Genomic DNA, 25,700 nt, shown 5'->3' with positions numbered 1-25,700 from the left:
CCAAGACGGATGTCTGGCTTTTCCTATGCCGCCCACCCATCAATTCTTACTTCTGAGTGTCGGCACTATGTCAGATTACTGTAGCCGCCAACAATCCCTAGTCCCTCTTATCTGTCGAAGCCCTAGGCTGTCTATGTATATGCCCCTTTACTGGACCCATATCTGACACTGCACACTGGAAATGGGGTGAAGGCATTCCACGAATTCCAGAAATTGGTACGTATTCATGTTCCTTTACTGATTGTGAGGACAGACTATGGCAGGGTGCGAGGAACTCTGCTTTGTATCTTCTGCTTCCTCTGTTAGCTATGAGGAAGGATAGAAAGAGTAGGAGAGCAGGCCCATACAGGAGGACTCTTAAGTTATATTCTGTTACTGATGATGATTTACACAATGTTTCAGGTATATTGAACAAATCTTCGTTGCTCTTATATATGGCATGCACCATTTCCATGTTGACAAAAGGGTTTTCGGAATCCTGCCCGGACTCTGATTAATACCTAGGCAACGCTCCCATTAGTCTTCAATAGGAATCATAGGGCTTGATCGGCTTTTAAAAACTATTTCTGCTCTATGTTCAACTTGCATGTATTTCAAAATGTATATGTGCTGGGTATCAATCATTACATTTTACTCTAATGTAATATAGTATATTTGGTGTACAATGCCATGTGTTTTGAATGAATATGTGTATGAATAATTACATTGGGCCCGGATGTAATATAATATAAAATATTTGTTTCTTGGCGTTTTTGGTCCCATACAAGGCATCAAATGCAGACAAAGGGTAAAAAAATTTCCTGGAATGCTTACGTTGGGATTTTCATTATTTTCCTGCAGCTCAGACTCTCAGTGGAGAGAAGCAAGCTTTGTAATTCAGTTTCACTAACCCTCTGATTGCCAGAGGGCAAACCAATGCATTGTAGTCACTGACCATCCGTAACCGAGAGAGTTAATACTGTAAGGTGGAATAAGAACCTAATAAAGTTAGTCAAATTTAGGAGCAGACTTCCTTAGAAGTTAAGTAATTTGGTAGTCTAGCAAAGATAAGCATTCCCTACATGAATTGACTGAAGCAATGAGGCTTCTTATCGGACTATTGACCCCCACAGAGCACTCGGAAGCCCAGCATTCTCTGAGGACCCTGCCCAGGTTCTGCTGGCATTTAAAGGGTTAAACACTTTAGATGTTTGAATTGTACCAGAAATACATCTCTCTCTGGAGCAAGGGTTAATCGGCTGTGTGCCTGCATTGAGTCGGAGAACATCAGCCTTCAGCACGCTGTGCAAATTATCTCTGTGTCTTGTCTCATAAGGGCCTTAAATAATGTATGGCGTCAAATGCAATGTACGTTATGAACATTCTGAATACTAGATTACTACATGGTGTCCCTGGAAAAGCTGTCACGTCTTGATGGAGGGCATGCATTGCTTTTGTGCTATCAAAATGGCGGCATGCATGTAAATCACGTATTGAATTGCGCTGGTTAATCAACCCGTTTATATCTCTCTTCTGTTTTTATTACCGGCAGTGTGGCAGATATAAACTCATCCAAGACAGATCAATTACTTGGACAGTGGACTCTCTGGGATTATAGTCTCATTGTTGCACCATTGTGACAGCTTCAGTTTATGTCCAATACATGGGCTGATTTATATATTGGGAGCGGTGTAAGAACTGAACCATCTCTGTACCTGGGAACTTCCTGGGGTAGGTCCTCTGTACCTGGAGCTCCCTGTCTTCTGGGGGCGGAGTGTCTTAGTGAAGGGGTGGGGTAATCTGCACAGGGGCCATTAGTGCGATGAGGCTAAGAGGGGAGTAGGCGTGACCCCTACCCGGAGAACAAAAAGACCATGAGCCCCGGGGCAAGGAGAGCTTTACCTGTAGATCTCCCAGTATGACCATGCCATGTCAGTAATATGACAGTACTCGTCACAGATGTTTACAGAGTGCCAGAAATACATCTCTAGCTATACACTCCACTTTTTTTAACGTCATTTTTTAGCACTTGTTTTCCCTCATACCTGTTTGCATTACCCATGCAGATTACGTGTGTGTGTGTGTATATATAGATATATATATATATTGACAATTTATTGCCTTTTTATTTGAATTTTTAAAATGTAAATTAAGCCAGACATTCTTTGGACTTTTTCTTGCTGAGCTAAGCATTATTACTCTGCAGCGCCTGTCACCTGTAGTATATGGGATTTATGTTCTGCTGTGAAGCGGAGCTGAATTTATTTTACGCCCAGTATGCAGCTTTTGTGTGCGCCTTTTTTAAATCGTAATGCTGTGTATTTTCTGATGCCGCTTTCCTTGCAAACATTTGCACAACTTGTACAGTAAGCTGACTGGATGATTGTGATTAAAGAACATTGGAATGATTGGAATGACATCAGCGCATAGGGACTGTCCACCTAAAAACATCTGATCATACAGTAGGGAGGATGGCTTAATGTGCAGGCAGCGGAGTAAAGGACCGTCCACTTTGGCTTATCTGGATATCTGATTTTGAACGTGATCTATTTGCCCTAATAGTGGAACAGGGTTATCCGGGTTGCTTATTGGAAACTTTACCCCTACTTACTTTCCTTTAACCTCCCTTACCCTTCTACCTGCAGCTAGCTGTGCTCAGATGGGCAAACTTGTTTTACTTCTCCTGGCCAGCTTTGGGCCATCCTGGCTGCCATATGGAAAAGTAAAGGGAGATTCTGTGGGAATTTTTGCAGTACATTTCCCGGCTCACAATTAACATTAGAGTTCGTCCCAAAGTTGTTTGATGGGGTTGAGGTCAGGGCTCTGAGCAACCTGTCAAGTTCTTCCACCTCAAACTTATCCAGCCATGTTTTTATGGAGCTCGCTTTGTGTGCTCGGGCACAGTCATGCTGGGATAGAAAAGGGTCTTACCCAAACTGTTCCCACAAAGTTGGAAGCATAACATTGTCCAAAATGTCTTGATGAAGGGGACATACTAAGACATGCATAACCTCACAAATGCTCTATTGGGTGAATTTGGCTTGCTGGTGTCAGGAGGCAGCAGTCGTATAGCTGTTTACAAGGTCAATGGCTGATACGTGGTATTACATGACAATGAAACCTGCATGTGCCATAGGTTCTTTGATGTAAAATGGTAGTGGAAAAAAAACGAAGAACCCTCTATATATTTTGGTATACCACTTAATATATATATACATCAGCTAGGGCAGGGCTCGACAAATCCCAGGCGCCAGGTCGCCATGGCGACTCAGAATTTTGTCCTGGCGCCTAGGAGTTTGTCAGCCTCTTACATTCACAAAAAAATGCCCCCGTGTCACCACGCGGGGGCGCTGCTGTTGCTGTCTGCCCAGGAGTCTGGGCAGACAGCACAGCCACTCCGAGCCCGCCCCCGAGCCTGTGATCACTCCCACGGAGTGATCCTGTAGGCTGAAACCGCTGAAACTGTAGGCTGAAGCGGCATTTAGGGGTTAATTCCCATTTTTCAAGGGGCTCTGCTGCTGGTGGTCTGCCTGGAAGTCCAGGCAGACCAGCAACAGCAAAAACGAGCCCCCACAAGCCCTTTGATGACTCCTGTAGGCATGGAAGCCTACAGCAGTCATCAGAGACTCCCCCTGCAATGGCTGGTCTATAGACCAGCAATTGCTTCCCAGCTGCCAGAGGCAGCTTCAGTGACAGGGGGAGAGGGTTCTTTGGTCTCCACATGAGTGTGGAGACCAGCCCCAACACCCCCCTGCTGCCTGATCGCTCCATGAGAGCGACAGTGCAGCGTTAACCCCTTCAATTCCACAATTGTTTATAACACATTTGTGGCATTGCAGGGGTTAACATTTGTCCCCACAAGCTTGTGGGGACTAAATATCAATCAATGCTGTGCTCCAATGGAACATCAGCATTGAAAGTGTTAAAAAAAAAAAATATATATATCAAAAAAAATTATTTAAAAAAAAAAACCCAAAAAACAGCACTGACCTGAAAGTCCAGGGTGCTTCCAGGTCAAATGCTGTGAGTTTAGTAAGTGGGCTGATGATGATCAGATCCCTCCTGACCAACTGTTAGTTTAAAAAAAAATCCTGGCTCCTAACTTTTTTAGCTGGCGCCTTTTGCAAATTTGTCAAGCCCTGAGCTAGGGTGAATATATATTTATGTGTGTGTGTGTATATATATATATATATATATATATATATATATATATATATATATATATATATATATATATATATATATATATATATATATATATATATATATATATATATATATATATATATATATATATATATATATATATATATATATCTCTATATATCTCATGCAGTCATTCTAGAGAGACCCTCTGTAGAAGAACTAGTTCTGCCATGTGATTAAAGAACATGATACTTGCACTTCTGTTTCACTCATACCTACTTGGTGTGAATATACAATATATGTATAGATCAAACAAAACATAGGCTTACAGTATTACTGCTTTGGTTAGAGATTCTCTTGTGTTAATACACTTGTGCATGTTTACCTGGTCTTAATGTGTTCTTCAGTTTTTGGGTTAGAACTCTGAAAAAAATGCCTTCCAAACCAGTTAGTCTTTAAAATGTTGACACCCCCATGAAGTGATTGTATATTTATGATTCAAATCTTTGGGATAAATGTTTACCATGGAATCTAATGTTCTTGCTCAATTATCACTTAATTTTCACCAATAACAATTAGCTAGGTTTGCGAGCACTGGAGCCTTTTTTTTTATAGGTGTTAATTCCAAGTTTTATGATTGGATTTATTTGATTTAAAGTTAACTGAAAAGAGGACAAAATTAAACATGAGGTTTATTCACTAACCAGTGAGTTGAAATGTTCCAGCTTATTGATTTAAAGAGATATTACAGCCATCATGTGCTCTTTAAGAGCTCCCTCCATATGCATTTGCCACTTTGCCCCAGCTATTTTCTATGCATACGATATGTTTGGGCAACACCAGTGATGGCTCAACAAATGTTAGTGAGACCCCCATGTTTATGCGCAAAAAGCACTCTAATTGCGATGGGGACACTTTTCAGTGTTGAGAATCCTTGGATCATAAAGCTGCAGCTTCTACCCTTTTTTTTGTTTGTTATTTTTGTAACTTTGAACAATGCATATAAAACTACTCACTGCCTCAGAAGGCAGGTTAAATGTTACTTTGGAGTCTGAGCTGGCGAGGTGGATAATCTGCTAATCATAATTGCAAAAATTGCTGAAATTATTTTAAAGACTTCTAAATACATGGTGGTTATGCTCTACAGGGGTTTATTTTATTAACCAATCAAACCTAATTATGCGTTGAGCCAGCCAACAATATCTGTTCATAATTATTCCAGTCTTTGCTATGAGATGAACCATGTAATAAACTCTCACACTTTGCAAACATTGTTTTCTTCGTCACCTCGTTCTGTTTTAAACTATGTCTGATTCATTAACATTAAAACCAAACTAACACATCCTCCATATTATTATATATGATGAGCTGCTGCAGTATCATGTGGATGTATACAAAGGCTCGTGGTTATTTCAAAAATGGATTCTATTAATTAGTTTATTGTATTAGTGCAAAATAAAATGTTTGTTTGTAGGTATTGTTTTAGCAATTCAATAACAAGTCATTGTACTTTAAAATGTATAGAATATATTAACATTGTAAGCAAATCAGGTTACGTTGATACTTTCTAGGCTTAAGTTTCTTAAGTTTTTAAGACTACTAAGGTCTCTTCTTCAGGCATATTGTACAGTTTTAAAAAAACATGTGAAGAAGGGACCCAGGTTGTCTCAAACATTTGCAGTCTAATGCAATTCTTCTAGCCGATAATAGTGTTACCTTGGACATAATCAGAAAGTAAGCAAATTTGGAGTGCGAGTTGTGATCATGTCTGGCTTTACATGATCATGTCCCACCCCTGTGGTGCCCCTTCCCCTGTCATCACCCCAGAGTCCCTTTTTCCCCTCCTTCACTGTGCTAAACCTTCCTCTTACTTCCTCATGTAGTTCAGGTATGGATCAAATAAACAACACATGGAAACACATACAGGAATAGACCAACTAAATAATACATACAAACCTTGCTTTTGCAGTTATTCATAAATAATACATGAACCATAGCATTGCCAGTACTGAGCGAGTAAATAAAACACAAACCTTGCATTGCCGGTATAGATCAACTGAAGAATCACAAACAAACTCAGCATTGAGGGTATGGATCAAATAAATGTATATATGTAAACCCTAAATTGCAGGCATAGATCATGGATTACACACCCCAAAGGACAGCCCTGGCATTCAGATTGCGCACGTAGAATTTACACTTGTTCCCCAAACAGCTTGTCTGTACCCCCAAACAGCTTGTCTGTACCCCCAAACAGCCTGCCTGTGCCATATTTGCCTTCCCCCCCCACACACACACACACTTACACATCCATGCCATCACACACTCATTCATTCACTTATTCACACATAATCATTCACAAATACTCATTCATACCTGGTGACTAGTTGCACAGACTGTGTGCAAGCAGTTCAGCAGGCTTTTTGGAAGATAGTAAGACGCTACATACCCCCAACTGAACAGTTTGTGCATTACCATCCTAATTCCAGCTAAAACGAGTAATGAGAATGTTATTTAGGCTAGAGGCATTACACAATAGCAATAAGAGTATTCAAAAGGGTTTCTAATCTGCAAGTCCGGGATAAACTCATGGTTCTCTAACTAACTATTCCTAAACAAATGGTAAATAATTAAATGCAAAACTGTATTTAAAGTCGGTGGCCTGAGGTTTTTTTTGTTGTTCAATATACCCGTATTCACAATTAGTGTATACTTTTGAACTGATATGCCTCTTATAAGCATCTGTATCTGACATCTTGTGCTACATGGCACTATCAAAAACGGAGTTTGCTAAGTGTGCGCAGTGTGCTGCTGCTCAATGACTCCATTACAAGGAAGATCTCTGGAGACTGTGACAAATGCCTCTCTTCTGCTTGAAGAAAAAGAAAAGTGACCAGGAGAAACGGTTACTCCACGTTTCAACATTTGTTAATTTCAGAGATGTCATTTTCTTCAAACAGTAGAGCGTTTCTAAGACAATATTTTACTGCTCTGCCATGCACCTTGCAGTGCCATGTGTCGCAAAAACGTACGTTTATTCACGCTCCTTCTTTTTTCTTCCAACAAACAAAATGTAAATCTTAAACCCTTAGACAAAACATTAATTGCACTCTTTAGTGTGTTAAGTTAATAGACCCTACTCATTTTAATATTTTTCTTAATATTTGCCCACGGCTTAAAATATATATCATCTTTTTGTACCGTAACACATATTAACATGATTAAGTAACTATTTCTAGTAATGGTTTGGGCATTCAGAAGTGCCAGGATGGATGTTTCTACGTTTTAGTTACATTCATTAGGTGGAACAGCACCTTTAAATAAGTTAATATGACAAATAATAGTGGGACTCCAACCACGACAGATGATCCCAGCGCATTGAAGAAGTAGGAAAATGATAGATGAGACTCATCTTAATTTTATACAAACCACATTAATTTGCTCTTGGTTTGCTGAGTAAAAACACGATCATTACTTTAATTTGTGTATTCATAATGATTAATTATAGACTTCCACTATTGGGTTTTCAACTTATCACGGTTTAATATCACCCAGTGACAAAAGCATGTGACCACATGCCTGCTAGATTATATCTGCATCCGGAAAATATTACCTGCATATATCTCATGCACCCACTCTAGTTCTTAAAAGAAGAAAAGATTCATGTTTGCAAGTAAACACAAATTTTTCCTTTTACAGTGACGAGAAACCTGCTAATCGGTCAAAGACCAATCGGCGGCAGCTTCAACGTAAAACCAGATAACAGTGCTCTGTACTTGGAGCAGGCAGTCAAATATGGCTGCTTGTTATGTGATAACATACACATTAAAGTTTGCTTGGTGCTGTCATACTGACATAAACTTGACATCATACTAGGGGGGGGCCTTGATCCCTGTTGATTGTGAAGGCAGAGCGGCCCCTTGCTTTAAAAACTCCCATCCCTGAATGAAAAAAAAAAGTAAAAGACAGTTTATTTAAATGTAATCTTTTTTTTACAAAACTATTGAGCTTATGTGATCTACAACTTGTATTACCCTGAGTCAGAATGATTAATGAGATTGGACATGTGGCCCAATCACGGTTGCAGAAAGGTTGGCATACTTGTGGAAACGTGTATTTTCTTGTTAGCGTGTTATTGTTTTAAGGTTTAATAGTTTCCTGTGTGATGATACAGTAAATGTTAAATGAATAACCAGCAACAAGTTAACCTATGCATTGATTTACTAGAAAAAGACATTAAGTCTTCAAGGTTTGCCTAATATTTAATAAATCTTAGTGCAAAACAAGCAATTATTAATAGTGTGAAACAAAGAGCAAAGCTCTTCATTACCTTTAGTTCGATAACATTGGGAGAAAAAAACCAGGGCTTGAACGGTCGGCCTCTCTGCTGTGATCGTTGTGCTGGCCCTGCAGCAGGACGGATTATGTGATTATTCATGAATGCCGTAGTCATGTGACCTTACGGCCACTGCTTTGTTGGAAACACGACACAATTAGGCTTTATCCTGCCTGAACACGGCTTGCAGTATTCCCGTATTAATAATAGAAATGTCAGCGTTTCGCTATGGAGAAATCAATGCAGCCTTTAAAAAGAAACAATCCGCATTGTGACGTTTTTATATTCCTATTTGCATGAACTTCATTTTTTTGTGCTTGCCTATATAGTTGTTACCTCCAAAGTCACTGACATTTGGCCAATATGTTTTTTTGTTTTGTTTTGTTTTTTTGGTAAATTTTCTCGCTAAGGTAGTCGTGATGATGAACAATCACCTCATTTGTAATGTTGCAGTGGCAGCACAATGGCCACTGCGGAAGGACAGGTTGTTTTTGTTATTAGAAGGCTATTTGTTTTGCCGAGTTTCTTTGGAACATTATTGCTTTGACATGCAGTGTGTGTCTGCGCAGGTATGTAGCTGTTTTTTCATGTTACTACTACTAGTAGTTCTGTATTTGGGCAATGCTGGTAGAGGAGACGCCAAGCCTCTTTCTTCATTCTCTGACGAAGGGACTAGTATGTGGAGAATGAACTAAATCTCCCTGATTTAACTATACATTATGTAGGGCAAGCTAAGCTCTTCCTGCAGCGGAAGCTCACTGGTGAAGGACCTTCATAATTAAGTTAAATAACAAAGTTCAAGCTGCAGCTCTGCTGCACCACTGCCATTACTGAATAGACTCCTTAGTTTTGTATGCTTCTATCCATTTGATGAATTGCTTGCCTCACATTGACACACATTTGGCAGGAGAGTTGTGGTTTCATCACCCTGATTCACTTTCTGTTATCAAGAGCCAAAAACCTGTGACCTTCAGCTCCAAGAATACCTTGGTGACATTTCTATCCATCTTGAAATTATGCATTGACAGCTTAGCCCTTACTTTACAGACCTTTGCTAGAAAGTCCCCTTTTATAATCAAAAAATAATTAGGGAGATGAAACCATAACCCTCCTGCAAACTCCTTTCCCACCTCCTGCTTTAGGGGCGTAACTAGAAAAATTGTCATTTAGGTTGTGCCATCATTGCCCACATAACTGGTCTGTGCCTTTCTTACCCCCCTTCCAACATACAACATATGTAAAAACACTTACACAAATTACACACACTCACTCATACTCACTAACACACTCCATCTCATCCCACTTACACAATTACACATCCATGCTACATGTCTAGTAAACATGCATGCTCACACACACACGCATGCTCACAACCACACACACGTACACATGCATCCTCACAACCCCCCTACACACAAAATACACATACATGTTCGCAATCACACACACAAAGTACACATGCATGCTTACAATCACACACACAGTACACGTGCATGTTCACAATCGCACACACACACACAGTACACATGCATGCTCACACACACAGGAGTACACATGCACATATATAACCTGCCCCTTCTTAGTCTCACCGTTCCTGCAGCCTCGGTTTCACCGCAAGGTCACGTGACCCCCGATTCGCTCCTGTCTCCCCATGGTGGTTCAAAATAGTTTAGAAAGGGCCCTTCCGACCTCGATTGGTGTGGTCCAGGTCGGAAGGGCCCTTTCTAAACTTTTTTTATGCCGGTACGAAGGGGTCGCACCCCTGTAGTTACACCAGTGCTCCCAATGCATTATCTATTTTCCCATTAATTAAAATCAGTGGCTTAAATGTCTATGTGACAGAATGAGCTGTCATACAGGGCCCCAAGGTACTCAGAGATGGCTCCAGCCTGGCTGCCAAACAGGCAGGAACTCCATTGTGTAACGTAATCCCATTAACAGGATTCCTGCCAGGGGGAGATTCAGTAGCTAAAGGGGATTAAAGGTTGGGTTGTCTACCAGTTTATCAATGTTAATTTATGTTAATGAAGTTCTGTGGCTATATCAGTCTATGTTTTACATCAATAAACTGTTCATTCCTGCTGTACTCAGTTCAAGGTAGTTGTGTCTACTTATTGGGTACACATAGCAGGGTTCCAAGGTGCGCATGCTGGCTGGTGCTGGAAGTGATTCCGGGGACAACAGGAGGATACTGGGTGATCTCTGAGAGTTACTACAGCTCTCTTGGTGAACCCGTTACAGTCCATCTCTCCATCTGTGAGAGCTTATTATCATATACAAAAAATCAGCCTGAAGTCAGGTCTATGTAACTTGGAGAAAGTATACGTATTCGTTCCAACCAGATAAAAATGTGCCTCATGTGATTCTAGTTGTTCTTATTCCTCAGCATTTAACTCTCATGCCCTCTGAATGAAATTGTCCCCTACAGCCCCTTTATACGAGAATGCATATTAAAGTACGTATAAAATGAGTATATTAATATGCATTCTTCAGAACCAAAAATAAAGTCCTTACCGGACACAGAAGCTACAGCTTTGCTGCTGCAGCTGTCCTCTGTGGTCAAACTATTCTTGTCACAGACAATCACTGGCAGGAAAGCTATCCTATGAACCAGTGCTGGAGCTGACTGGCGTTACGTTACACGGAAGGAGATGTGTTCCGCCGAACACACATCTAACACAGAAAATAGCTAGGGGTGGGGGAGGGGCAAGTGCATACGGAGGGGATTCTGTAGAATCTCTGCATGCGTTTTGCGAAGGGGTCTCCGCTAAAATGTAAGTCGACCATTCAGCTATTGAGCGCATTAAAGTGCATATGATGGCTGGAGTGCCCCTTTAGGAATGCCGGCATAGATAAAGCTGTGTTTTAATAGTTGTTTGCATGTTTTATAAGCTTTGATCACGATACCCGCTCGCTGCGCACTTGACTCCACTAACTGGGTCACCCTTCGTTAATATACAGTTCAAGTTATATCCGCAGCGTGTGATGTATGCAGGGCGCTAATTGCATTTGGGAGTGGAAACAGTTCATTAAGTTTACTTCCCTGTGTTTGTCTTTTCTATTAGCGTTATGCGTTAATTAGAAAGACGGTTTAACCAAGCAAACCGTTAATTGTAGCATTTTAACGCTTAGCTTACCCAGAACAAGCTCTTCCCGCTCTTGAGAAATTACAGTGAGCGCTTAGCATAAATCTCTTACTTTGTGATTTCTTTGCAAAGTGCGGAGACGTAAATTAAAAAGGGCGCTGGAATTTGTGAAGAACCTTTTCTGCTTTATATGTTTTTAGGTGACCGCCCCCCGTTATGCGGCGTTCTGTAATGTTAACGTTCTAGAGCTGATCAGTCAGGAAAGCTTAGAAATAATAAGCAGCACAATAGCTGATGGTAGAATCTCCCAATACAGCAAGTACATGTTCAGAGGGGGCACAAGGAACAAATCTTAACGCAAAGACAATTGAACCCTAGCGTAATTCCATAACTGCATAGATATTAACCACTGCGGTGGACTCTTACAGTGGTTACATAGAGGGTATAACAATACAGGCCAATCATCCAATCCTGGATCTGAAAGCCTTGGGGGGGGCTATACTTTGGTACCTGAAATCCCTGTTTCCTTTCATAAAGAGGTGAGCTTTTTAATCAACAAGGCTCCATTTATGTTTCCCTTAATCTGGGCAAAAGATAGGACTGTTGGCTCAATGATAGCCCTACAAGCGGCCAAAGCTAATATTGATACCAACTTTTATTTTATTTTTACTCTAGTGAGGATTATTGAGGTCTTGTGGGGTGATTGTTGGGTCACGCCAAGCTAGTCTTTTGATGGTAGTAAATTTTGATGTGCAGCCATACCCTTTATATCTTGGGACAGGCCCACCATGCTTGGGCATCTGCATGGATATCCATACACCCCTTCCAACAATGATCAGTCGAAAGTTCCCCCATTAGCTGTAACTGTAAGGTTGTAATGTATCATTGCGAAAGTATCCTAACCGTCTGTTCTGAAGGATTGTTTGAAGTGCCCTCTTTCAGAATTAGCCTCAACAAGATCTGTTGTGTGTGGTGTAAGAACGAAATAAGACACCATTTGCAATAAAGATGTTGAAGATATCTCCACAGTGAGGGATACTGTCTTACTATCACCAGGCCTCATACACAAATCAGGCCAAGATTTCAAACAAACAAAACATCAACAAGATTATGCACAATATATATTAAAATCAGTAATTACACCCCTGTCTTGTGAAAATGCTGCACTGCAGTTGCACTGTGCACTAAAAATGCAATTTAGTCACCGGCCTCATAAATATCTGCTGTAGAAGTCTGATATTCGTGGTCGCCAAATGTGGTGTTTAAACCAAATATAAAAATATATTTCACTGAGGTTCGTCTACTTTAACAGATATTTAATAAGAGACAAAAACACAGTAACATACAATAAATGAGTGACAGCCCAACATACAATGCAACACTTTCCAAGACTAACCTGCAACCTAAAGGTCCAACATAACCCAGTACACCACCGATTACCCCATCCATGCAGGATGGTGGGCAGAGAGAAACTGAACTAAGATTTTGCATTCAACAGGCACATTGAATCACTGTAGGTGTGCCCTCGTTAACATATCAAAAGACATGTAATACAGGAAGAGTTCAACTGGCTAAAACATTGACCACAATACTTATGTCACCACATTGTGAAACACAGGGATTCTGCTTCAACTCATTTAAAGCTATAGAGATGTGAAAAATGTTTTGCGCAGAGGGATGACATCCATACAATTCTTCCGAACATTACCATCGGAAGTACCGTATTTGCTCGATTATAAGACGACCCCCCAAAATCTGAATATTAACTTAAGAAAAAAAAGAAAGCCTGAATATAAGACGACCCTAAAGGAAAAAAGTTTTACCAGTAAATGTTAATTCATGTAAACTATTTTTTTTTTTTTTTATAAAAGCTATGATTGAGAAAAATATTTTTTTGTTTTTATTTCTTTGTATTTTCCAACCTGTCCCCCAGTTACGCACATCTGCCCCCAGGCTTGCCACACCGATATGGCACTGTGGCCCATGATATGCCTTTTAACCCTCTATATGCCACTGTGCCCCATGGTATGCCTTTTGACCCCCTATGTGCCACTCTGCCTCCAGAAATGCCTTATACCCCTATATCCCATTCTGGAATTTAGGGGGTTAAAATTCATACTATGGGGCAGAGTGGCATATAGGGAGGTATAAGGCATTTCAGGAGGCAGAGTGCTCTATTAAATGCCCCCTTAATGCCACTCTGCCTCCTGAAATGCCTTATACCTCCCTATATGCCACTCTGCCCCATAATATGCCTTTTAACCCCCTAAGTGCCAGAGTTGCATATAGGGGTACAAGGCATTCCAGAAATGCCCTATGCCCCCATTTAACACACACACACACACACACACACACACACTTACTTACTTACCGGTGCTTCCAATTTCCTGCTGTATTGCCGGGGCAGCGGGTTGACGTCTCTTTCCGCTGCAGCCGGAAGGAGGTGGAGTTGGCAGCGGGGGTTTGTCTGCGTCCGTCGCGCATACCTTCCCCGGCTATCAGAGTTCGGCACCGGTGCGGGGAACTCTGATCTCTGACAGTCGGGAAAGGCAGGGCCGGACTGGGACTGAAAAGCAGCCCTGGAAAAATTTGGAGACCAGCCCCATATAGTTTATCTCACGGTGAAGCTCTTATACCCACACGCACCCCTTATACACACCTGAGTCACACTATGTGCCATTCTTTTTATCTCATTATTTGTATTAAAATGCCAGAAAGCAAAAGTGTTAAAAGGCCCTAATAAATGAAATACATTACACATAATGGGATCAAAACATTTACTACTGCGAACATTTTTAGATGAAAGAGTTCCATTTTATTCAGTGGAACAAAACACTGATCACATTATTCTTCACGATATTCTGGTAAGAAACTTTTATTTCTTTATTAATTCATGTAGACTATTTTTTTCCATATTTAATAAAAGCTATGATTGAGACATGTTTGGTTTTTATTTCCTTTCATTTGACAACCTACCCCCGAGTTATGCACCTCTGCCCCCAGGCTTGCCACTCTGCCCCCTGATATGCCTTCTAACCCCCTATATGCCACTCTGCCTCCAGAAATGCCTTATACCCCCTATATGCCACTCTGTCCCATGATATGCCTTCTAACCCCCTATATGCCACTCTGCCATATAGGGGGTTAAAAGGCATATCATGGGACAGAGTGGCATATAGTGGGTATAAGGCATTCCTGGAGGCAGAGTGGCATGAAGGGGGTTAAAAGGCATATCATGGGGCACTCTGCCTCCAGAAAAGCCTTATGCCCCCTATATGCCACTCTGCCTCCCTGATATGCTTTATACCCTCCTATATGCCACTCTGCCCCATAATATGCCTTTTAATCCCCGATATGCCACTCTGCCTCCAGAAATGCCTTTTACTCCCTATGCCACTCTGCCTCCAGAAATGCCTTATACCCCCCATATGCCACTCTGCCTCCCTGATATGCCTCAACCCTCCTATATGCCCCTCTGCCCCGTGATATGCCTTTTAACCCCCTTTTTGCCACTCCACCTCCAGATATGCCTTTTGACCCCCTATATGTCACTCTGCATCCAGAAATGCCTTATACCCCTATATGCCACTCTGTCCCATGATATGCCTTCTAACCCCCTATATGCCACTCTGCCATATAGGGGGTTAAAAGGCATATCATGGGACAGAGTGGCATATAGGGGGGTATAAGGCATTTCTGGAGGCAGAGTGGCATAAAGGGGGTTAAAAGGCATATCATGGGGCACTCTGCCTACAGAAAAGCCTTATGCCCCCTATATGCCACTCTGCCTCCCCAATATGCTTTATACCCTCCTATATGCCCCTCTGCCCCATGACATCCCTTTTAACTCCCTTTATGCCACTCTGCCTCCAGATATGCTGTTGACTCCCTATATGTCACTCTGCATCCAGAAATGCCTTATACCCCTATATGCCACTCTGGCATATAGGGGGTTAAAAGGCATATCATGGGACAGAGTGGCATATAGGGGGGTATAAGGCATTTCTGGAGGCAGAGTGGCATAAAGGGGGTGAAAAGGCATATCATGGGGCACTCTGCCTCCAGAAAAGCCTTATACCCCCCTATATGCCACTCTGCCTCCCTGATATGCCTCAACCCTCCTATATGCCACTCTGTCCCATGATATGCCTTCTAACCCCCTATATGCCACTCTGCCATATAGGAGGTTAAAAGGCATATCATGGGACATTTTTGTTTACTTTATATGGCAAGCCGATCCAGCTTGCCATATTAAGTAAAAAATAATGTATGCCGCTCTGTCCCATGATATGCCTTCTAACCCCCTATATGCCACTCTGGCATATAGGGGGTATAAGGCATTTCTGGAGGCAGAGTGGCATGAAGGGGGTTAAAAGGCATATCATGGGGCACTCTGCCTCCAGAAAAGCCTTATGCCCCCTATATGCCACTCTGCCTCCCCGATATGCTTTATACCCTCCTATATGCTCCTCTGACCCATGATATACCTTTTAACCCCCTTTATGCCACTCTGCATCCAGATATGCCTTTTGACCCCCTATATGTCACTCTGCATCCAGAAATGCCTTATACCCTTATATGCAACTCTGGCATATAGGGGGTTAAAAGGCATATCATGGGACAGAGTGGCATATAGGGGGATATAAGGCATTTCTGGAGGCAGAGTGGCATATAGGGGGACACACTTACATACACACACATGCCGATTTTTTTTTTTGTTTTTAACAAATACAAAAAACATTATACAGTACAAAAAATACATTATTTTACTCACCTTCTACTTCTCTTGACTTCCTGGTAGCTGCACACCGTTCTCCTCTATGCTGACAGCCAGGATGGGTCCACTGACCTGACATCCGGTGCTGCAGCAGTCTGAGTGCGAGGGGGCGGAGCTTCCACCTCACGCTGCTCCCATCACTATGCAGCCATCAGATTGCTGGGAATGTAATCTAAACGGCCGGTGCGTGCTGATGCCGCCGGCCGGAGCTACTTTAACACTTTTTTTTTTTTTATTTATATGGTAAGCTGGATCGGCTTGCCATATAAACTAAAAAAAAGTATTAAAGCAGAGCCGGCCGGCGGCATCAGCACGCATCGGCCGTTCAGATTACATTCCCAGCAATCTGATGGCTGCATAGTGATGGGAGCAGCGTGAGGGGTGAAAGGTCAGTGCGAGGGGGCGGAGCTTTCACCCCTCACACTGCTCCCATCATTAGACGCCCATTGCACATGGCTACTGGGTGCTGATGCCGGCCGGCCGCATCAGCACCCAGCGGCCGCTTTGATTAGATTGCGGGCAGCCTGGGGGGCAGCTCAGCGGCTGTCTATATGGTAAGTCTCCTGGCCGCCCAGCCCACGGACCTTCCGGCCCACCGGGAAATTTCCCGGTATCCCGGTGGGCCAGTCCGGCCCTGGGGAAAGGTATGCACGACGGACACAGACAACCCCCGCTGCTAGCCACACCTCCATCCGGCTGCAGCGGACGTTGTCTACGCGGATCGCGTAGACGTCAACCCGCTGCCCCGGCAATACAGCAGGAAGCACCGGTAAGTGTGTGTATGGGGGGGGGTGAGACAGGAAGATCCAGGTCCCCTGCAGCGGTGCGGGGGATCTGGATCTTAGTCTCATAATCAGACCTCTATTTGAGGTCTGATTAGAAGACGACCCCGATTAGAAGACGAGGGGGATTTTTCAGAGCATTTGCTCTGAAAAAAACCTTGTCTTATAATCGAGCAAATACGGTAATATTTAATTGGGAAAAATATTTTTGGCTTACAGTTCCACGGATGACCACAGAGGGCACAGTGTCTCGGAGAGTTTATTATAAGTAGAATCAAAACAAAAGTGTGTGGCTTGTTGGGTTTTTTTTTTTTTCATAGTCTTGAATATTCTAATGAGAAAATGAGGAGCCGTTTGCATTAAGTGCATTAATAGAAATGTGCGAATCAATTCCTCCCACACAGAAATATGTCGCTTTCACTCGTCATCTGCGGGAAGATTCAGTTGGATGAATTCAATGTCAGACATAAGAAATGGGGAGGGGGGGCGATAAACAAGATATTGTCAACCGATATAAAATATATCAATTTCTATTGGGAGGATTGCTATTCAGTTGCTTGTGAAAAGAATTGGGTAAGAATAGAGTCCTTCAACTTCAATTTAATGCAATAAGCGAATGTAATTATATAAAAACCCCACGCAGGGGACGCTTCCCCCTAATGTTTTCTCTCTAGAAGTGGAGATCAGGCATCTCAGACGCTCTGTCTCTTGTCGATTGTGTTTTGTGGTTATTTTAGACTCTCCCAAGGACATTTCCCCCACGTGCAGAAATCTACATTGTGTTTTAGCTGAGCTCCGTCACACTCCAGTGCAATGCGGTTGTCCCTGATCTAAAATTGAATTATCAGTGAATATAAATCACGGTTGCTCTCTGAAATACCTTTTTTTTTTTTTTTTTTTTTGTTCTGCCTGAAACATTGTGTTCTATATTAGGAATGATATTATGAATACAGAAAGCAGTCAATGATCAGGGAATATTAACCCTCGATGGACTTTTTTTAACTTCATAAATCAGTTGGCAGTTTTGCATTGATTGATATTAATTAACCAACCTATATATTGGTATATTGGACTATCCAGCATTGCCAATTTACGTTTGTTTTAAGTTTTTCCTTGTGCTTATACCTTACATTTAAGATAAAAAATATCTAGCAGTACTGGGAAAATGGATATATTGATATAGATTATAGTGTGTATATGTATATATAAACTTTATGGATGGGATACTCAATGGCAGCTTAAGCTGTGCTTTGAAGAGGATTCTGGGTAATGAGACCCCCTGTGCACATGCGCAGAAAGCAATATGTTTAATTGATTTATTAATTGGCGTAAATCACTTACTGCCATTAAAAAGTCCGGCAGGAACGATGTAGATAACTGGCTGTTTTTTGGTTTGTGTAAGGTACGCTACGTTACTGAGATCATACGCTGCAATTAGCTCAATTATATGTAATTTCTCCAGGCTGAATTAAGTTCTAAATCCCTCAGCCTTGGCTCTAGCTGTCTGGCATAATAATGAGAATTCTGTCTCGCGCTAAAACGTGTTCTTTACTTCTGACCCTTTCATATTTCTCGGCACCAAAGTTGCCACTTGAAATATTCAGCAGCGTATTCACGGGGTAAATTATTCTGATAATGTGTAGAGTAATTGTGTTCTGTGTGGCTCTGGATGGCCTCTAGGGTTTTCGCTTGTGTCAATTTCTGAATGATTTATAGTTTTCTGCGGCGGGGTGTTTAGAACGTTTTGGAGCCGGCGCTATGCGAATAGAACTCATCTGATTGTGATTCATTTCCTGGCGCTTCTGTAATGTGTTTCGCTCGCCGCTTCCTGCGAAAAGTCTAAACTTTGTAATCATCGGATCAAGCTGATGAAAGCTCTTCGCACGTGCCAGTAGCAAATAAAATTATCTAATGTTAGTCAAACCTAACCCAATTCTTTTCCATAACCTTGCAGTATTGAGGCGTTACAGGTTTCTTAGGTTGGCGGGTACCGCTTGCTTGCAGACGGTGATGATAATGAGGACTTTAAGTAGATTCTCGCTACCAAATCTGAACCGAAACAAGCGATCCTTGCTGCAGAGAAAACACTTGATCAGCACCTGGCCTCAGCTGATTGGCTGAAATATGCTATAAGCAAACATCTACGGCCCATCTGATGTCAGAGAGCTGGGAAAAAAAGAGGTGTAATTCGCTTGAAATACCTATTTTTCTGAAAATTTCTAAATGCAGATGAAAAAGCAATTGTGACTTTTATCTGAGAAGCTCACATTATTTGAAAGCTTTACTGGCGCTTTAGGGGTATTCCTGACCCTCCCCAGAACAGGCTTTGAGAAGAGGGTGGATAAGGTAAGAAGCGTGAGATTAATAGCAAGGTTCAGAAGGGTTTTAGAATTTTGTGTCTATAAAACATGATTCTGGAACTACAAAATCCTAAACTACTGCTGATTTTATAGAGAGGCTATTAAGCCAGTGCCCCTGAAAATTCGCGTAGAGATCCACATGCTGCCCGGACTAAGCACTAAGAGCTCTACATGATTCGCATACACAACCTCTGCTGCAGCCGGTAGGAGGTGGGGTTGTCTGCGTCCATCGAGCAGACCTTCCCCGGCTGTCAGAGATCAGAGTTCCCCGTGATCTCTGACAGCCGGGGGTCTGCGCGATGGACGCAGACAACCCCCGCCGCTAACCGCACCTCCTCCCGGCTGCAGCAGAGGATGTGTACGCGAATCGCGTAGAGCTCTGCAGGCTGCCCGGACTACGCACCGGGGACTCAGAAGCTCCAGTAAGTTTGGAGGAGGGAGGGAGAGGGAGTGTTAAATGGGGGGCATAAGGCATTTCTGTAGGCAGAGTGCTCTATGAAATGCCTTTTAACCCCCTTAATGCCATTCTGCCTCCAGAAATGCCTTTTAACCCTCTATACGCCACTCTGCCTCCTGAAATGCCTTATAGCTCCCTATATGCCACTCTGCCCCATAATATGCCCTTTAACCCCCTAAATGCCAGAGTAGCATATAGGGGTATAAGGCAATTCTGGAGGCAGAGTGGCACATAGGGGGTCAAGAGGCATATCATGGGGCACAGTGGCATTTATAGGGTTAAAAGGCATATCATGGGGCACAGTGGCATATATGGGGTATAAGGCATTTCTGGGGCAGAGTGGCAAGCCTGGGGGCAGATGTGCATAACTGGGGGGGCAGGTTGAAAAAAAAAAAAAGGAAATAAAAACTAAATATTTTTCTCAATCATAGCTTTTATTAAAAAAAAAAAATAGTTCACATAGTTTACATGAATTAACATTTACTGGTAAAACTTTTTTCCTATAGGGTCGTCTTATATTCAGGCTTTTTCTTTTTTTCATAAACTAATATTCAGATTTTGGGGGGTCATCTTATAATCAGGGTCGTCTTATAATTGAGCAAATATGGTATTTTATTATATCTTTTTTCATGTGACAACACTGAAGAAATGACTCTACTACAATGTAAAGTAGTGCGTGTACAGCCTGTGTAACTTTACTGTCCCCTCAAAATAACTTTTTGGGATTCGTACCATACGATGGAGGATTTATGCCGTTTATACCATGTGCGTTGTGTTTTCATTTGGAACTTATTCCCCAAGGGGCAGCTTAGGGAGTTTAAAGATCCAATTGTGCGTGATAATATTGTTACTGTATGAATATATTTGATAGAGGCAGATGATTCCCCTCTCGCTGATCAGCTTCTCATAAATGAGAAGTTGTAATGGAGAAAATCCAACGTGTATCAAGTTTCTGATGATTTTCATCTAGAATAGAGGCCGTTGACCTATAATGACTTGGGGATGGGGTCGGATGCCATTGGAACGTTATACTCCTGCCTGTCCGATGCGCACAGCGTTCTTTGAACCGTGACAATCTAACCTAAAACAGTGTTTGCTGCAGTGATCCCCGTCTCCGCGTTAGACATGCAGCATTTCACTTTCCTTGTACCTGCTCACCCGACTGTCCGATGGTCTGCCGGATCTTCTGAGCATGAGCAAGCAGGCATTGCCAATTGCCATAGAAACACTCAGAAATACCCCCCCATCCTTCCCCGGCCAAAGTCACAACAGCCTTGTCAACAAAAACTTTTTGACACAACTGTGCAACAGAAGCCTTGGTGCGACCCTGGTATGTTCGGCTACCCAGAACAGAACTGGGTCGGGGGAACAGGGGGTATCACCCCATTCTTATAAGACCTGCAGAATGAACCCGAGAGTGATTTAATGACACTTACCCAAAAACTACAAATTTGCCGGCTATTTTGCAATACATATTAAAGTTGCAAGTACCAGTATGTATTGTGTGTGTTTGTTGTCATTTTTACATTCTTCGTTAAGTATTGTCACTGTCCCCTATTGTAACAGTACTAGCTAGTTAACTATAATCTCTGATCTAAACTCCCCCATACTAGTCCTTGGTGAATACGTGCCAAACTTAAATTTATTTCCTTGTTGAGAAACCTGAAATACTACAAACTTTAATGCTATTCTGCGAGTGAAAAGCTGCTGAAAGAAGGGTGAATGTTTTTTCTCTGGATATAAATCATTTTTATAGCCGTTATGTATGTGGCAGAATGAACAGTAACTAAATAAATCTGTGCTAAAAAAAAAAAAAAAAAAAAAAGACATCGAGGAGAGTATTTTTGGGAGAGCACAGAAAATCGAAAAACCTGATACATTTTTCAGATTCCTATCAACTGGAAGCAACGTGATCGGGTTCCCAAGCTTCACAAATTATACGAGTAACAGAACTGGGCAAAGAGATTATTCTCATTCATTTTAAAAGCCGCCTTTTTAATTTTTTTTTTTTTGGTCCTTTTTACTTTAAAAAGAAAAAAAAAAAAAAAAAAAGCCTAGTAAGTTCTAGCGTGTGTGTAATAAATATATATTAATTTGGCCTTTAAAAGGTAGTACCCTTCAAGAAAAAGTAACTCAGACGTAATGTCAGAAGTTCTTGGCATTTAACTATTTGACTGCCATCTCTTTGTCTCTCTAGACGTGTTCTTGGGGTTGTTTATCCGTAAGCTTAATAAACCTCATGATGTTGTAACTACCTTCGTATTTATTTATTTATTTTTGTTCCAGAGGTCCGACCCGCAGCTGCTTGCTCAGTTTTACTATGCAGATGAAGAGCTCAACCAGGTAGCAGCAGAGCTGGACAGCTTGGATGGACGGAAGGACCCACAGAGGTGTACGCTGCTTGTCAACCAGTTTCGCTCGTGTCAGGTAAGCTCATCGCAGGCCTGGACTGCCGGTGCTTTCTGGGTACTAGCCCCCCTACCCGATTTCTATTATTTTTTTATATGTTATATTTTTTATATTATATTTTAAAATTATTTCTCTGAGTGGCTATGTCCCTCTCTTCCCTTGGATTGGCATCCCTGGCACAAGGGCAAAAAGCACTAAGAGGGTCACATGTTCAGATACTAAATGTTCTGACTGATGAATAAGTTAATGAAAATGTTTGTTTCTTGCTGATAGGACCTGCTGAGAGACTGGACAGTGAAGCAAACATTGTCTGCTTCACTGAACCCTGAGCAGAACATGTGAACAAGGTTGTCCCTTTAACAGCAACCAGAATTTGTCCATTCCTAATTATTTAATTGATCGTTTAAACGGAGGCATCGTCCAGGACAGCAGCTCAGCAGTATAGATCTTCAACGTGCCGTAGGCATGGCAAAGGGCCATATAATGAAATACAAAATAGCACGTCGCTATCTGGGGTTTTCTTCTTTCTAGCGGGCTCTCCTCTCACGAAGCGATATTACTGCTTACCCCTTCCTTTGTCATGAGTTTTTCTCTATCTAGATGTCCTCTGATGGGTCTCTGTTTTGGCGTAGTGGTGATACTATACCGGGTGCGCACTTCGCATGAATTCACTTGTATGTTTGATAATATCTAGTATTTTCATCCTGCAGGGCAGTTATCAGGAACAGGGCTTTGGTGTGCTTTTTAGAATAACTATACATAAAATGTGTTCTTTTCACCCGAATAAAAAATATAGTTCTTCCATGGTATTCCTATTTCTAAAATTCCATGATCAGTAAATTTGTTTTGTTAATCTAGCCCAGTGCTCCGGGGGAAGGCGGCGCGGTTAGGGATGCTGCTTGCTTTTACGTTGCCTGTTAATCTCCATTTCTTCATGCGCTCCTTTCGGTTATGGTTGCATATATTTCCGCTGTCTCCTAAGGTAACTCCCGACTCTGTGTACTGATTATTTCAGGTTTTATATCTCTACTTCTGTTCAAGACCTGATAAGGCAAATAATCTTTCTGCTCTGAAATTAAACGTTTTTTTGTTATCGTATTTTTTTAATCTATGGCCAATCTCTTTCATCCCAAATTTAGCAGCTCTAGGATTTTGCCGCCTGTAGAGGATTTTGACCCTAAAAGTGTGTGCTCCAATGAAATTGCCATCTCTGCAGGTCAGAAACACAGAATTTCACTTTGTGAAACCGCTAAAGAACCATTCGGCCCATCCTGTCTCATGTAGTCCTTGTGCTTGTTAAGGATTCAGGATAGCTTCATGCCTACCCCCATTCATGTTTACATTCACTATTATGACACTGTAGAGGGCCAAATGCAAATAAATTACTATAATAATAATTACTTTGCATATATGTATATTAGTTACTTTACTGATAGGGCGGTAGATAAGAGGAACAACCCCCAGCAGATGTGGTAGAGGCTAAAACAGTGCAGGAATTTAAACACGCATATAGCTCCTGAATCCAAGACAAAACTAAGGACTTATGAAGCTTTGAGTCTTTACATAGTTGGCCGAAAAAAATGGTACATTTTTTATCACACCAGCCTAAGTGCTGGGGCTTCCTCGGTGAGCACTTTTGTGTATATGATTTTTTTTTTTTTCACGCAACTGCACTGTTTTTTGCACAGAGCAAGTGTGTTTTTTCCATTTGTATTTTGTATTTTTATTGATACAAACTGATGACACACTACACGGATTTGGTAACAACACCGAAAAGCCAAGGTGCAGCCGGGTCCTCTAAAACGTTCCTTGCGGGAAGGGACCAAGAAGATCCGGCCCTCCTGCAGGCTTTATGACCTTAAAGGCACGTTGGCACTTGGCACTTTTTTTCACTGCGGAGCCACTGACCTCACGGCTTCAATAAAAAAAAAAAAATAAAACCTTTAAAAATTAAGCGGAAAATGATACACAATGGAAAATTAACGGGCAGATAAAGTTTTCTGCATAAGTCTTGGAGAAGACATCTCCTAGAAGAACATCGTCCTCTGTTTGTTTTGAAGACAGCTGCACTGCATTGAGTTTTACCAGCTTGGCAAATTTGTAATGTTATTATGCATAGGTCTATAGTAAATATCTTCGCCTTAGAGGTTACAAAGACAGCACTAAATGCAAATTTTGTTTGTCGGATGCCAAGGAACTCCCAAGAGGTTTTCTTAAAAAGGCTAATTAAAGGCTACAGATGACGATGCTTGCTTGTGTTACTAAATGGAACTTCAAGGAATTGAGTGAACTGCGAAGCATAGAATAGTCATACCTGGGAACTCTCCCGAATCCTCTGGGTTGCGGGGTCTTGACACACCCCGCTCCCCGCCCATTTTCCCTTTAAAGGGGTGTTTCCCGCTGATGTCAGTGGGCAGTCCTGGCCGCATCCAGCAAGGGAAGGCTCTGGGTAGCCAGAGTGAAGAAGTTCCCAGGAATCAGAATAGTACAGGGCCAGATTAGGGATGACTCTGTGGCCCTGGCACTCTAATGCCAGCAGCTGACAAGTTATGTGTGCGCGCAGACCCGTTATAGGGAGGTATGCCCGGTATTGGTATACCAGGCATGGGGCCCTGTTCTCTGGGCCTCTTTTCCTCATGTCCAACACGCTAAGTCTGCGTGGCAGGACAAGACGTAATTTCCAGGTGCCCAGTATGTTAGTATTTGATGTGTGGGTGTCGGCGTGTGATGTTAGCATGTGTTACTGCAAGGTGTGTATGTGTATGGTATTGTTATTTGTGTGTGTGGGTTTCAGTGTATGCTGTTATCGCAAGTTTCTGTCAACATATGGCAGGGGTGTCCAAGTTTTTCTGCAGTGGGCCACTTCATCAGAATTGTATACGTGCGCGGGCCGCACTCATTTTTCACTGTGAGAAAATATGGCCTTTAATAAAATATGCAGCTTAAAATAAAGTAAATGACACAAAACCTTTACTTTTCCTCTCACTGATTTCTGGGCCTAGAAAGTGTTGTGACTACCAATGCAGGGTAATTAAAAATGAAATAGTTCTACTTATTCTAGGGATACACCGAAATGAAAATTCTGGACCAAAACATTCACGGTTCACTTAGCCAAAACCAAAAATGACCCCCCACCAAATAATAATAAAAACTCACATTTTTAATAAAAGTAGGTAACACACCACAATTGGACAAAAAAAATTAACAACATGACTTGGCATGATAGGAGTGCGATTGCTAACAGCAATCACACTCCTGTCATACCCAGGCAACTAGTAAATGCCGGTACCTAGGCATGATGGGACTGTGCTTGCTGTGATTGCTGTACTGGCTTACTTGGCATGATAGGAGTGTGATTGCTAACAATA

The 25,700-nt window shown here is 41.9% G+C and overlaps 1 protein-coding gene across 2 annotated transcripts in view; it reads left to right on the top strand.

Moving 5' to 3' along the window:
- Positions 1–25,700, top strand: part of ZFYVE28 (zinc finger FYVE-type containing 28) — a 101,631-nt gene that overhangs the window by 35,714 nt on the left and 40,217 nt on the right. For both annotated transcript variants that reach the window (XM_053458206.1, XM_053458205.1), the window contains exon 2: positions 22,210–22,350. In XM_053458206.1, the coding sequence (XP_053314181.1) occupies positions 22,210–22,350 (141 nt within the window). The remainder of the gene's footprint in view (positions 1–22,209; positions 22,351–25,700) is intronic.

This window comes from Spea bombifrons, chromosome 1, assembly GCF_027358695.1.
Source record: "Spea bombifrons isolate aSpeBom1 chromosome 1, aSpeBom1.2.pri, whole genome shotgun sequence".
NCBI classification, from domain to species: Eukaryota; Metazoa; Chordata; class Amphibia; order Anura; family Pelobatidae; genus Spea; species Spea bombifrons.
Note: the sequence above shows the minus strand (reverse complement) of the source record. Positions and strands in the feature narration are given on the sequence as shown.